General features: G+C 43.7%; 2 protein-coding genes across 2 annotated transcripts; one reads left to right on the top strand and one right to left on the bottom strand.

The window, feature by feature from the left end:
• Nucleotides 1-413: 413 nt before the first annotated feature.
• LOC4349293 (silicon efflux transporter LSI3-like) lies at nucleotides 414-2955 on the bottom strand. Its single transcript, XM_015759498.3, has 3 exons — nucleotides 1894-2955; nucleotides 1576-1765; nucleotides 414-1219 (listed from the first exon to the last, which is right to left on the bottom strand). The coding sequence occupies exons 1-3, from the start codon at nucleotides 2884-2886 to the stop codon at nucleotides 945-947; spliced, it is 1458 nt and encodes a 485-aa protein (XP_015614984.1). The 5' UTR covers nucleotides 2887-2955; the 3' UTR covers nucleotides 414-944.
• A 9252-nt stretch (nucleotides 2956-12207) lies between these two features.
• Nucleotides 12208-13352, top strand: LOC4349292 (uncharacterized protein At1g08160). The gene has a single exon (XM_015757964.3). It carries the CDS (start codon nucleotides 12294-12296, stop codon nucleotides 13020-13022), a length of 729 nt encoding a protein of 242 aa, XP_015613450.1. The 5' UTR covers nucleotides 12208-12293; the 3' UTR covers nucleotides 13023-13352.
• The last annotated feature ends 2557 nt before the right edge of the window (nucleotides 13353-15909 follow it).

Below are 15909 nucleotides of genomic sequence, written 5' to 3'. Positions count from 1 at the left end.
GTGTGTATATATAACTACATGGAGAAATATATAGGGAGTGGAATCAAGAGGGGACCAATGCACAACACTCTAGCTAGATAGTATAAGTCGCCATCTTTGATATATCTTTCTTATTCGTACAAGTGGCCAGCATAGGAGGTAGAGAGCTGTTACGTTGGTGTGACCCTGATTTAATCTGATCAATCTATCTCCACTGAGTGCACGCATGCATCATTAATCTCACTAAGATTAATTAGGAGACGTAATATGCGAATGAATTAACAAACGTACGGTCGGCAGAGGCCGAAGATGTAACCCATTTTCGTAACCATTGAAAGAAAATAATGTTAGAGAACAACATGCCTAGCTAACTTAAATGTGCAATCTAGCTACGTACGCACTAGGCAAGATCGGTTAAACAAAGAGGGAGCAAATTGACAAGTGCACAAAGCCAAATTAACTTTATTAAAAGTTCAAAACTGATTGCAAGTTTGGAGCAATGAGGTAATCCGGCATGCGTACTTGAGTCACTAGCTCATTCGCTAGTGCTAGCTTTGTTGCTATCAACTTCATTCAAACAGAGACCAGCTGGCAACAGGGATACAGTACATATATACATGCATTCTGCTGTTCATTTGCCTTATTACCATGCACCAATATAATGCATCCTCCTCTCTAGCTTATCATAAGTACTAATTAACTAATTATCCCAGAGCATGGCACCAATATAATTGATCCACTTGAGACCAAGCATAGTGTACACTTGAACACATGCATGCATTGGCATGCACATAGTACGGCTTGATCACAAACTTAATCATCATACTAGCTTCCTTGGATTAATATGATCATATCACATCCCTTGTAATTTGCATGAATTCTTGCATGCTCGATCATTCTGCCTTCTTCTGATCGTTGTAGATAGTAGCTAGCCGGATTATATTAATTAATTAATTTAATGAATACTAGATGTTGATCTTGCCGATGAGAGGGATGCCGATGGCGGTGACGACGAGGGTGGATGGGAGTCCGAAGATGACGTGGTTCCAGAAGGTGAGGTCGTAGGCGTTGCGCGTCGCCCGCCTCGCCTGCTCGCACACGATCAGGTTCGCCGCCGACCCCAGCAGCGACAGGTTCCCCGCCACCGTGCTCACCCACGCCAGCAGCAGCCACGACCGCGTCACCGCCGCCGGTGATATCGTCGCCGCCGCCGCCGCCACCTCATCCCCCATCAACAACACTACACCCACATATATAAATTAATTTACAATTACCACTCAAATAACATGTAAAAAATGAGTTGTTCTTTTTTAATTATGAGAGACAAAAAAAATTTTTTTCTTTTAATAATCATTCATCTTATTAAAAAATATAATTACATTTATTTTATTTTGACTTGATTTATTGTCTGATTTAATCTTTTTATATTTACAAAAGAAATTGAATAAGATCCATTCATCGATAAAAAAAAGTCAGATATCATGTATTAAAAGAAACTGATGTACTGTACAGTACAAATGTTAGTGCTGGGTGAGTCGGGACACATTGGGTACTAGCAATAGCATGGTGCGAGAAAGGTTGTGAGTAAGTACGTACCGGTGGGGACGTTGGAGGCGAGGTTGGAGAGGAGGAGGATGATGACGGAGAGGACGGTGACGCCGGTGACGTGGTTGATCTTTGAGTAGGGCGCCATCACGTTCCAGATGGCCCCGGGTAGCCCCGTCTTGTTGAACCCGCTCACCGTCACGAACATCCCCGAGAAGAACACCAGCAGCGAGTACGACACCTGCATCATCCATTCACATCCACGCACACGTGGCACCCAGTTCACATATTGCTTCTTGTCCGCATGGCCGCCACGTGTACTTGCTCGTGTGGCCTAGAGTTATAGTGATTTGGACGGATATGGGTTACCTTGTCGAGGCATGGCTCGGCGTCGCGGAAGTCGACGACGACGAGGGCGATGGCGGTCGTGATGGCGGTCCACGACATGTTGAGGCCGAGCATGTAGGCGACGAGCATGCCGACGGTGACCACGTACGCGAAGCTCTTGAGGAACAGCTTCCGCCGGTGCTCCGAGCACTGCATGAACCACCGGTGCTTCGTCGAGATGTTCTCCGACATCATCGACTCGGCGTCGCCGCCGTCGTCGTCCTCCGGCGATGCGGGGGTGGCGGCGTCGCCGTCGTCTTTCTTGTTGTTGTTGAGCGCCGTGCGGCGGCCCTCCTCGATGGCCTCCATCTGCTTGCCGGCGGCGACCTCGTCGGGGCTGCAGGCGCCGCCGTCGAGCTCCTTCCAGTACATGCAGAGCAGCATGAGCATGTTGATCCCCATGCCGGCGAGCATGGCGGGGAGGATGCCGAGGAGGAAGGAAATAAAGGAGATCTTGCTGTTGAAGGCGATGACCAGGTTCTGCGGGTTGCCGATGGGCGTCGCGCTGGAGCCGATGTTGGCGCTGGTGGCGAGCGCGAGCAGGAACGGCTTCGCCGGGAGGTTGCGCTCGGCGGCGAGCTCGAGCACGAACTCGGTGAGGACGACGCAGCAGGTGTCGTTGGTGAAGAGCGCGCTGGCGAGCGCGGTGACGACGCAGACGCGGCACATGAGGTCGCGCCCGCCCTGGCTCCGCCACGCCAGCAGCCGGCCCAGGTGCCTGAACATGCCGGCGTTCTTGAGGTAGCCGCCGACGACCATGGTGGCGAAGAGGAGGCCCAGGATGGGGAGGTCGATGGAGGCGTAGGCGTCGTCGGCGCTGATCACGTGGAACACGATCATCAGCACCGCGCCCAGCAGCGCCCCCGCCGTCCGCCCGATCGGCAGGAACGGCACCGACGGGAACACCGCCAGCATCCAGAACACACCGAACGCCACCGACCCCATCACCACCTTCGGCAGCGACGCCAGCGCCATGGCCGCCTCTCTCTCTCACTACAATGCAGCTAGCGTCTTGGAGTGGGAGGTGGTGGTGGCGATGAGAGTGAGGAAGAGAGGCGACTCCCCGTGGGCTTAAGTACTCCCAGCCAGGACGAACAGCTGGCATCAGTTGCAGCTGATGTCAGTGTCCAGCTAGGTAGGCAGATGATTACGATCCAGAGGCAAGGGCACGTACATCTAAGCACTTAATTTACATGCCATTCTTTTGCTAATTTTTTCCTTTTTATCTTCCAGATGGTAATCTTGTAACTTTTTCTACTATATCTATATAAACTTCTACTCCCTCCATAAAAAAAAGGCAAACCCTAAGTTTTCGTGTCCAATTTTAACTGTCCGTCTTATATGAAATTTTTTTATAATTCGTATTTTTATTGTTGTTAGATGATAAAACATGATTAATATTTTATGCGTGACTTATCTTTTTAATTTTTTTCATAATTTTTTTAAATAAGACGGACGGTTAAATGTTAGACACGAAAACCAACGTTTGTCTTTTTTGGTACGAAGGGAGTAGATTGTAATCTTATAATTTTTTTCTGCTATATCTATATAAACTTCGCCTGTATGGTGCGAGTAGTTAGTTTTTTACCTAATTGTTATAATGATGACATTAATTAGTGATAATGTTAATTATTATCTAATACTGTATTAAGTAAACTACAAAACAACATAATAGTATGCTGTTTGACTACTACTGCTACTCCATACTCCTTTTAAAGGAAATCGTCTTGGGAATAAGGGAGTACATTCATGTGCAGCAGCAATTCCGTAACATTTATGTGATACTACTAGCTACTATTCCGTACTACACATCTACACAGATGCATGTGTAACACATCATCTATGTAGGGTGGACACGTGTACGTGCAGGATTCATCCTTAGCCACGACTGGAGCTAAGCATCGATATGGGTCCATGGGTCAACGTGTCAGTGTCATCAAATGTTCCTGTCCGGTTCGTGTCTGCGAAGAGAATGTACTGTACGAAAAATGGCGGAGCACATGCACGCAGTGATCTCTCTCTTACCCGTTGCGAGTGCTAATTTCAGGTTAAGCCTTATCTAAATAATAAACAATACTGCCGTATAAATTAATTAGTTAAAAGTATTAACCAACTTGCTAAGCAAATTGTCCTTTATTTTACTTTATATAGGAGAGCATATCAACGTCGTCAGACAAGTTTTAGAGGGATTTATTTACCCGACTATATGTATTTAAATAAGGAGAAGAAGATAAATTTATGGCTTAAGAAAATACCTCAAGCTATTTGCTCCGTTCATTTTAATTATAAGTCGATTTGACTCTTGTCAAAGTCAAACTATAAGTTTGACTAATTTTGTAGACAAATATAATAATATTTACAACACCAAATTAAGTTTATTAAATCTATAATTAAATATATTTTCATAATATATTTGTCTTAAGATAAAATATAACTATTTTTTTTATAAATTTGGTCAAATTTAAAACAGCTTAACTTTGACTAAAGTCAAAACGACTTCTAATCTGAAACGGATGGGGTAGTAACCAAGGTTTACATAAAAAAATATACCTCCTAATACTTTCTTAAATATGATAAAATTAAAGTAGAATGCATGGAGAAAAAAGCCGTTGCTAGCTTAAGCGTGCACCGCCATGAGGCCATTAGGATGAACAAGTGATGATCATCTGATCAAAAGGTGGCAAATGCTTATTACATTTTAATTACTAGGGATATGTCATAAAGCATGATTAATTAGCTAGCTAGCTTCCTGTTCGATTAAACATGAAAGCCATACACCTATATGCTTTCGTAGCGGCGACCTGGTTGGATCGATGGATCTAGCCTTCACGACTAGAAAAAGCATTTTCGCCGATGTTGGGTATTAATTTTCACAAGTGGATATGATCCTTAGAATCAAATAGCCACCTACAAAAATATAAATTAGGGTGAAGTTCACTGTCTATTTTCGCAAACGGACCACTTAAGCCGTGCCTGCAAAAATGATTTTCGCAGGCGGACCACATGAGATGTGCCTGTGAAAATTAGCGTGGTATATATACAGTGACACATCGGCTGATATTTTTCTAAGTGTCATTTCTCCCCTCACTCACCTCTCCTCTCCCCTCCCCTTCACCTCCCCGACCGCCGGCGGAAGGGGCAGACGTGCACGGGACGGCCAGCGGCTGGCGGCGGCTCCCCTCCCCCCTCCCTCCCAGATCTAGCCAGAGGAGGGACGGGGGAGGCCGGCGGGGGCAACGGCGGCGACTACGGCACGGGGCGGCGGCGGCGACGACGGCGCAGGGCGGTGGCGGCTCCCCTCTCCCCCTCCCTCCTAGATCTATCCAGAGGAGGGAGGGGGGAGGCCAGCGGGGGCAGTGGCGGCGACTACGGCGCGGGGCAGCGGTGACTATGGCGCGGGGCGGCGGCGGCGACGACGACGTGCGGGGCCACGGCGGCAGCTCCCCTCCCCCCTTCCTCCAGATCTGGCCGGAGGAGGGAGGGGGGAGGCCGGCGGGGGCAGCGGCGGCAACTACGGCGCGGGGCGGCGGCGGCAACGACGGCGCAGGGCAGCGGCGGCGGCTCCCCTCCTCCATCCCTCCCAGATCTGGCCGGAGGAGGGAGGGGAGAGGCTAGCGAGGGCGCGACGGTGACTACGGCGCGAGGCAGCGGCGGTGACGACGACGACGGCGCGGGGCAGCGGCGACGGCGACGCCCGGCGCGGCTCCCCTCCCCTCCCCTCCCAGATCCGGTCGGGGGAGGGCGGCGGCGGCGGCAAGGCGCGGCCGCGTTTTTTTTTTTTCGTTCAATGGATTTTCGTAGGCGGGCCATTATCCCGACTGCGAAAATCGTTGGACTGCAGACGGTCCAACCCCCGCGTAAAAAAATCACTTTTGGTCGCCTGAAAAAAAATACTTTTTCTACTATTGCTTATGGCCAGATCCGGTGACCTCGCGTAGTAAGCAAGACGGTAACGGCGCGCGCAAAACAACGTCAGGCTTGTTGCCGGTGCCGAAGATCATGAGGCGCGACGTTGGATCTAAGGTCTAAGAGCCTCTTATTTTCTTTTGTTATTCCTCGGTTAAGTCTAAGTGTTTGCTACAACCTTTAGCTGTTTTATATCCACATATAGATCTAGACGCTGGATTTCTATCCATTTCTTTTTATAAAATACACCTGTGCGCTGCTGGGACAGCTTCAGACCATAGCTACCATTCCATGATCAACACGTATATATAAGAGCAGGATAAATTAGGTCACAGCCCTGTAAATTAATTAATTAATCTGCTCATTTTGCAGCCCTGTAAATTAATTAATTAATTTGCTCATTTTGCAGGATGCTTTGCTTTGTGATAAGTATATTATTATGTAAAAAATAAGTTGTCCAAGAGATCTTGTGGTTACACGTTCCTTTCTCGCGGCCTTTTGACTTAATGAAATTAAATTTCTAAGATCTTCTGGTCGATCACCGTTTCGTTCGTGTATGCATAGCTTAAGCAAAATTTCCACTTCAGTTTTACAGTCTGTTAGTTCTTGATGGCAACTTGCATTGTCATTGTTAATTTACACTGCTGGAAGACCAGCAGGTAAGTGTGTTGGTTCAAATAAAGTCTGGTGGAAAATGAACTTAAAACTGTATATTATTCATATCTATTACTCCCTCTATTTTAAAATGTACGACGCCGTTTGATTTTTTTATAACGTTTGATCAAAGGTCTGATTAAGAAAAAAATTAATATCATTTAACATGTTTATATTATAAATTTTTAATAAGATGAATGATCAAATGTTATAGAAAAACAATAACATTTTCAAAAGGAGGTTAGTACTAATAATTAACTTGATATATGTATATCAGCTATGTCTTAGATGGTGCCGCGAGATCGTGAGACTCACCACGGTCTCGCGGACCGAGGGTGCAAGGCCGCGACTTCACATCCGAACTAGTGCGATTAATCATTAATAGATTAATTAGCATCATTAGCAATTAATTAATTTATTGTTATTTCTTTAATTAGCATTATTAGTAATCAATTATTCACTAATCATGATAACGAATTACAATCATTAATCATTTCCAAAGGGGTGTCACTGTCATCGTTTGACCCTGTTGAGGTCTTGTTCGGTTACACAAGGATTCGTTCTGGGTCAGAAATGATATGTATAACAAGAAATTTATAATAGGTACAACAAGAGACCGAGATTTATTCCAGGTTAGGAATCAATTTAATCGTATTAGGTATAACAAAACATCCGGATTAGTTCCACACTTCTTGACTAGTGGATTGATTCCCGGTCTCTTATTCTCCCTATCATGAATAAATTGGTTCCTGGCCTGGAATAAATCCCAGTCTCTTCTCGTTGTATCTATCATAAATTTCTTACTATACTTGTCATTCCTAGCCCAGATCGAATCCTTGTGTAACCGAACAAGGCCTGAGACTGCTCGAACCGCAACACGTCGTCGTTTTTCTTAACGGTTCAGTGATATCGGGTCAATTTTACACTCCCATACAGCGACGGCAGTATATTTGTGAAAAAAAAATGTATCCCGGATATTTCTGAGAAAAAATAAACAGTATATTTTTAAATTTAATTCTTTTCTTGGCGGGTATTACTATGATCACAACCAATGTACGTGCTATTATAGTTGATAGATATAGATTGATCGTAGTGGTTTCGCGTTGTTACTTGAGGTAGGCACCGCTAATGGATGTCAATTTGCTCTTGAAAATCTGGATGCTAGTATCGATCAAATCTTTTCATTGAGCTGATCATATATACTGATCCAATCATATCTCGGCTAAGAAATATAATGCATGCTTGGTCATCCCTAAGGTTGGAGATATTTTATACAAGTCGGCACACATCAAGCTAGTCACTTCGGAAATGAACACAAAGGCTTCGTTCCGAACATGAGAATTCCATCATATACGATGAGAGGATTATAATTGTAGAGCATGATTCAAAAAGACGCTAGACGCTAATTAGACGACTAGCTAGGTGACACCTAGGCCAGACCAACAAGTTAAATTTAAGATATTAAGAACCATATCACATATATAATAACAACTAAACTATATATATAGCACGAAAATAGCAACGAAATATCAACAAAGGCAGTTTAGCCGTCTAATGCATCATCTAATGCCTAATTGTGTGGCTACCCGATGCCTAGCTAGCACCAACTTTTAAAACATTGTTGTAGAGAGCTTGTTTCAAGATCTACAAAATAATCCATGATTTTTTTATGGGCACAAACCACCAAGGATATAGCATCAAAGCCATCAAGTAATATATTTTGTCAGCCAACCGAGTAATACCCGCCAAGTCTAAAGAGCAAGGAAAATTTTATTTTCTTGACGGCTAACCATTATTTATGCCCAACTCTTATAGATGTCATGTGTCGATCTACGAAAAATGGTTAAACTTGTGCAAGCATGTATAATAGTCCTTGTCCCATAATATAGTTATCTTTATGTTTTTATATTGGGACTAAGAAAGTGTTTGGAATAAGGAGAACTATGTAAAAAAATAAATGAGATGATCGTGATTTATCGAAATGATCGAGAGAGTATACAAAGAAGTAACTGTTGTATTTTGAAACGAAAGAAGTAGGTGATAACTAGCCTTCCAATTTCCAACATAAAAGCTTGGGTGTGCAAATCCGTATTATCCTTAGCACTTTCCAGGGAAAAATGTTTTGTGTGTATATGTATAAAGGAGGGATTTACCCCAGGCCCCCAAAAAGCCTAATAAAACAAGATTCAAGGCCGAAAAGAACAGCACGCGTTGACGTATATGGTGCAAAAATTAGGTGAAAAACCTTAGCAACCAATTACATGTGTAGAACTGTATATGCGCTGATGTAGATAGATGGCAAAGAGAGCAGTGATGTGAAACAAACAAAAAATGATATGGCAAGGAGAGTGCTAGCTTTCCCATGCATGCTGCAAAGCTAGCTTATGTACGGTATATTAGTATGAGTGTGTGCACCATGCATGTATCCTATCTTTTGGGCGATTCTGTTTTGCCCCACTTGAGAAACCAGTGTAAAAGTAGCTAGTAAGCTATAGCTTCCACTTTCTGCACACCGATATATAATGCACTGTAGTCTATTCTATTGCTAGCTAGATAGGAGTTGATTAAGTGCTAGAAACATTATCTTGTTTGAGCTAGCTAGTGTGTGTGCATGTGTCATTTTCAAGTTTTCTCTTTCTGTCTTCTGGTCACTTTACAAGCACTGTATAATAATGCATTTTTTTCTATTACAAAAGTACAATATAGCAGTGAAAGAAAAATAAATAGCATTGGAAACATGTCTCTTTCTATATATGAAGGATACTCTTCCTATTTTTTAAGAGGAAACTAGTATGTTCTCACATGTATGGTATCCATCATTCATCAATTGAAGGATACACAAACTATCTTTGGTCGGTCGACCCAAATCCATAATAGTCCCGGTTCCATTAAAAACCGGGACTAAAAATGATTTTTAGTCCCGGTTAATAAGAGGAAGATCTTTAGTCCCGGTTGTTGTTACCAACCGGGACTAAAAATCATCTTTAGTCCCGGTTGGTAAGTTCATTTTTAGTCCCGGTTGATTCCATGTCAGGCCGTGTCAGGGCCCTAGGATCTTTAGTCCCGGTTTAATAACACCAACCGGGACTAAAAACCTATTTTTAGTCCCGGTTGGTGATACTAACCGGGAATAAAAATCAAAACACACTATATAATCCATAGTACCGATCCTCTTTTCCCGTCCACACAACAAACTCCTCCCTCTATCTCTTTTTTTTCCTCTCTAACTTCTTATCTCTAACTCCCCACCTCTCCTTCCTTTTTTCCTTCACCCACAGTGCAGAAGCGTGCGGCGCCGCGGCGGCAGCGGCGGGTGGCCGGCACGGAGGCGGCCTGCGCGGCGGCGGCGGCGGGCGGGCCGGCGCGCCGGCGCGGGGGGCTGCGCGGCGGCGCCGGGGGACGCGCGGAGGCGGCCTGCGCGGCGGCGGGGGCGGCAGCGCGGCGCCGGCCGGCCAGCGCGGAGGGGAGGCGGCAGTGGCCGCCGGCCGGATTTTTTTTCTTTTTTTTTTGAGATGTGAATATGTGATGCATTTTTGTGTGAGATGTGAATCTGTGATGAATTTTTTAGAACCCTGTGATGTAATTTTTTTAAGAGTTTGTGATGTGTTTGGAGATGATTTGTTTGAGGATTTGAGGATTTGGAGATGTTCTGTGATATGTGATGATTTGGATATGGGAGGGGATGGTGTGAAATCAATATTCAATATTAAAAACAGAAAAAAAAAAGAAAAAATATCTTTAGTCCCGGTTGGTGTTGCCCCATATTTAGTAGATCGATTTTTAGTCCCGGTTATTTGAACCGGGACTAAAGATAGTGATCTTTAGTCCCGGATTCGTAGTCCCGGTTGGAAAACCGGGACTACAGGGGGGTTACGAACCGGGATTAAAAAGCACTTCTCCACCAGTGACAGTATGCACGCATGTTGTAAAGGATGTTCCATAGGGGATGTTTGGTTGCTAGTTACAATTTATCACGTGCACGATTAGATAAGTTTGATAAACTTGATAGTTGTTCGTTTGTAGCTGCAGTTGTAACAAGATTTTTTTCCCAATACTAGCAAAATACCCATAATTCACTATGGGTAAAAGAAAATATATTATAATATATCATACACAAAATATATTTTTTATCAGATATGTTAGCATCACTTGTTTGCTTATTTAAATATATGGTATTCACTTATTTGAAACAAATATTAGAGTATTCCATAAAATTAATGAATATCATAAGCTAATTTATAAAAACTATGAAAGAAGTGGTGGGTTTTGGTAGTGGCAAATTCACCGCCGCCACCACTAGTGCCTTAAAGGATAATAGAAATTGGGTCTCATACATCAATAACTCTTCAAGAGTAAAGTGTACAGGCGATCCTTAAACTTGTAGAGGTGTGTCATCTAGATCCCTAAACTCTCAAAATGCATATCCAAATCCTAGAACTTGTCATAGTGTGTCATCTAGGTCTCAAATCGCCACAACCCCTTCAGAATCCTACGTGGCGCTGGTGTGGCATGCCACATGGACATGACGTGGCATAATGTTGATTGACAAATGGGACCCATTTAACTTTTTTCCTTTTTCTTTTTTCTTCTCTTTTTTTCCCTTTCTTCTTCTTTCTCTGTGACCCGAGCAGAAGAAAGGAAAAAAAGAAGAATGAGAAGAAAATGAAAAAGAAAAAGAAAAAGAAAAGAAGAAGAAAAAAGAAAATGACACGTCATATCCATGTGGTATACCACATCAGTACCACTTAGGATTCTAGAGGGGATATGCCGATTTGGGACATAGATGATACGCTTTGACAAGTTCTAGGACCTAGATATGCATTTTGAGAGTTTAGGGACCTATATGACACAGCCCTATAAATTTAAGGACTGCCAATGCACTTTACTCCTCAAAAAAAGTACAACAAGATTTCCTTAGATTTGCTATGGTGTAGTAAAAAATTTGACAGTCTCAACTTAAATAAACGTGGTAATTTTTATTGGTAAGTGGTGGTGAAGTGGGTGAGAAACTATCTTCTGTTCCTCATTTGGAACGGAGGATTCCTAGAAATTTTGGAAGAAATAAACTAGTTCATGTGAAAATCCTATAAATTACTGTATTTCAAAGAACCCTTAATTGACTGTAGCGGCCAATGTAGAAACACAAATAATGATAGATGAACCCAGACTTATCAAATATATAAAGTTGTAGCTTTTTATCAAATCGTATATTATTATTGCAATTAGTTAAAATATTAGTTAAAATTGTAGCAAAATTGATAGTTTTGATAAAATAATCGTAGATTTTTTAAATAAACCATATACGCATTTGTTCGACCGATGTAAGACTAAAACGACAGAATGACGCAATATGTGAAGCGTGAGATGGCAGTATGACTTGGTCCTGTATATATAGTCATTGACATCACACACACATTACGGTCATCCTATAATTAATCGGACGTGTTGGTCGTGTGTATAATATTTTCCTTTTGAAATTTACTCTTTAAAATATAGAATAATCTAGGTTGGCATAAGCCCATTAATTAAACAGTGTATTTTCTGAACAATGTGATCGATGCGATGCACAGTCCAGCCAGCGTGCACGAGAGCAGTCTAGCACACGAAAGCTTCTCAAACATATTCCTTCAGTGCGGAGAGCGAAGTCGAATCCCTCCCGCCAGAATCAAAGCACAAACCGAAAGCAAAAGAAGAGCACGACTTTTCCCGCCAAAAAAAAAAGAAGCCAACGACGCGGCCTCTCTAGTAGAGTAGTAGTCTCTACAAAGCAGAGCATGCAGTAGTAGCCGTCATAGCATCGATCGCCAGTTCGCCACAGCACAATGCCGACGAGGAGGCGAGGGATCGCGGAGGGGGGGCACGCCACCCGGGCGGCCGTGGTCCGGTGCATCGTCGCCGCGATACTCGCCGCCATCGTCGTCGCCGGCCTCGTCGCGCTCGTGTTCTGGCTCGTCGTCCGCCCCAAGCCCATCGAGTACACCGTCACCAGCGCCGCCGTGCGCCACCTCAACGTCACGCCGCGCGACCGCGGCCCGGGCTGCAGCGCCCCCACCGTCAACGCCACCTTCTACCTCAACGTCACGCCGCGCGACCGCCGCCCGGGCTGCAGCGGCCCCACCGTCAACGCCACCTTCTACCTCGCCCTCGCCATCGACAACCCCAACCGCCGCGTCTCCATGCGCTACGAAGACAGCGTCGCGCTCCGCGTGCTCTACGGCGGCTCCGAGCTGGAGCTCGCCGCCGGCTACGTCGTGCCGGGGTTCCACCAGCCCCACCGCAACGAGACGACGCTGCCGGTGCGCGCCGTGGCGCGCTCGGCGCCGTTCCCGGTCCCGGTCACGGACCTGGTCGCCTGGGAGCTGGAGCACGACCTCGCCGCCGGCGAGCTGAGCGTGGACGTTGAGGTGACCACGGGCGTCCGGTTCATAGTCGGCGGCGTCGCCTCCAGGTACTACCAAGTCAATGTGACCTGCTCGCCGGTGAACATCGGCTTGTCGCCGTCGGCGGCGCGGTCCTTCAACAGCGTGCCGTGCGACGTCGAGATCTCGTGAGGCAACCAAATGCATGCATGTTTCCGTGTCCGACCAAAGTGATCGTTTAGTTTGGATTGGATTTGTTTATATTTTACAGCACACGATCTACTATACTTTTGATACGTACTACCTCCGTTCCAGGTTATAAGACTTTCTAATATTATCCACATTCATATATATGTTAATGAATCTAGGCATATATATGTGGGTAATGCTAAAAAGTCTTATAATATGAAACGGATGAAGTATTTGCGAGGTTGTAAATTTAGCTCTAGTTGGAGTGGCCTTCTTTTCTTCATCATCTCTTTTAGGGGATTATTTATTTATTTATTACGCGATATGCCATTATATTGTGCTGTGATTTTACATGTTTGACACATATAACCTCTATTTTTTTTTCATATATGACACAATTGATTTTTTTCTCGAACTTTGATCAATAATATTTATTTATTTAGTTGCGTACGGGTTCCAATACTAACATTGCCTAGAGATGCCATAGCTTTTCTTTTTAAGATTGCCTAAAGTTAGATAGTCAAATTTGATACCACACTTTTGCTAGCAAACTACAATCTTTTTTTTAGACAATGAGGTGCGGATTTAAGACGTTGAAAAGAAAATATTGTCATAAATGTGACAATAAATCAAACGTATGGATAACTTAGTCAAAACTACGTAAGTTAAGATACGTCAAAGTGTAACCATATACCACATGTAAATTGGAAAAGGGTATGACTAGATCTTTTATCGAAAGTATTTTAAACATATTTAATATGTTTGTCCATTTGTACAAAAACTTTTAGAAAAATACGAATAGTTAAATAAATTAGAAAAATTCAAGTACATTGTGTATTAAAAAAAAGGAGGTGGTATATATACTGTCATGCTCGTTTGCTGAGAGTGGCGCTCCCATTTGGGAGAGTTGATCCTCCTATTCAATGCCTTATCCCAAAAAATGGCATTTTTTACATATATTTATTCAGATCAAACTCATCTCCTTTTGTTTTTGCTTCTACTATATTGAAGGTATTGCGCCTTTTTTTTTTGTCAATTTGTTCTGGACTTCTAGCTAGCCATTGTCCTTGGTCAGCTGACCTTACAGCTACATATATTCTTTGAGTGTGGCTTTCATTTCCTAATTCCTCAAGTGAACAGAATATATAGAGTAATAGCTAGTAGCTCTTTCTAATCCTTTCCACTTTATTACCTTATTACCTTTGTCTTTTTGGTCTTTTTCATTGAACACAGTGACCACCATGCTAGCTAGCTCGTCAGTGGGGGCAAAAACAAGTAGCCTCTCTTCTTCATCCAGAATGTCCTGCAGGTAGCCGTTGATTCAGGGAGACATTTGATGTAATGCCACTAACTAATTATTACCACAATAAATTATCATTGCTTGAGTATCGTAATTAACTTCTACTTTGGACATGTGGACACAGCAAAACGTACATAGATACTCTGTCTGCTGAACTACGTACACAGATGGAAGCTTCTAGTATGCGATCATGCTAATTAATCAACTGATCACTTTGCTTTGTGTGAAGAAGGGAGAGTCCATCAGATTATGCAAACTGATGAACTGATGTAATAATCTTCCTCGACCACATGATACATGGTCCGTTTGACATTTTGCAGCTAGCATTGTGATGAATATCATCTCTGAATCTTCAATGGGTTCTTACGCACACGGCACTGATGCAGAGTTAACATAACTAGCTAGCTAGTTCCATCATGCTGGAGAGTGTGTCAGCACTAACGTTTCCTTCTCTGACCGGCTTTCTTTCTTTCTTCTCTGTCAACTAATTTCTCTCTTGCAAGATAGGATTATATCGCGCCGTCAGTTCAGATTTCAGAGGTCAGTCTATCTTCCATTATGCTTCCAAGAGACTCGAATTTCTTTCTCGCAAGTTGAAAATGAAATAAAGGGCGACAAGTTGTCCTGAAGTTAGAATAATGGTCACGGCCTATATGAAGTCTAGTGGTATATCGGTGAAGTCTGAACTCTGAAGACTTTCAGAAGCTACAGGTAATGATGCACATGGAGCCTGAAGATGTTGGAATGTGGCCTGGATAGATGATGGCAATCGTAACTTTGTTTGGATTACGCGATGTGTGGGTTGAGATGACAGTAAAGTAGTGCGATGCGGTGTGGTGCGTTTCAGTGCCCATTCGTTCAGTTTGAAATGATGAGATGAACTGACGACCATAGAGAAACATGAAGGCGTTATGCTTGCTTTCAGTCTCCACTATGCGTTTTTGGCAAAAGGAGAGTTTTTGATTCTATACACCGATACGTTGTTCAATGTGCTAAATTAATCTTTATAATTATGCATTTGTGGAGCGAATTCTTCTGAAGTAGTGAATGAGACGACTCTCCTCTCCACACATTGTGCACATACCTTTGGATGTTTGCTTGTATTGCTAATATAAATTCTGGGACATTCTCAGATCAGTGCAGCTTTCTGAGGAGCCTGACTCGCTGACATAGAGATGGGAGTCCTCAGCGGAGTATTCTCTCTGTCAGGGGAGTTCTCAGATCAGTGTCTTGTTCTTGGGAAGAATTCGCTTCTAGCACAAGCCAATTTGAAAGTCTTTGATGTCTCCTAGGTGCCGCTACTTTCTATGGTTGGTCGCTCTGAATAGGTGCTGGATGGCAGACCATCTTCGGAGCCACGGCCTGTCGCACCCTGATTGTTGTGTTCTCTATGATCAATGCGAGAAGACTATCGATCATCTTTTGGTCGCATGTGCAGAGTCTCATCAGCTGTGGTGGATTGCTCTTAGAGCGATTGGGCATTCAGACTGCTTGCTGATCAATGAATCCTCCTTTCACCTGTGGCTTTGCGACAGCCGGAGAAAGATGATCAAGGAACTCCATCAGGGGTTCGATACCATTGCAACCTTG

This window comes from Oryza sativa, chromosome 10 (assembly GCF_034140825.1).
Source record: "Oryza sativa Japonica Group chromosome 10, ASM3414082v1".
NCBI classification, from domain to species: Eukaryota; Viridiplantae; Streptophyta; class Magnoliopsida; order Poales; family Poaceae; genus Oryza; species Oryza sativa.
Note: the sequence above shows the minus strand (reverse complement) of the source record. Positions and strands in the feature narration are given on the sequence as shown.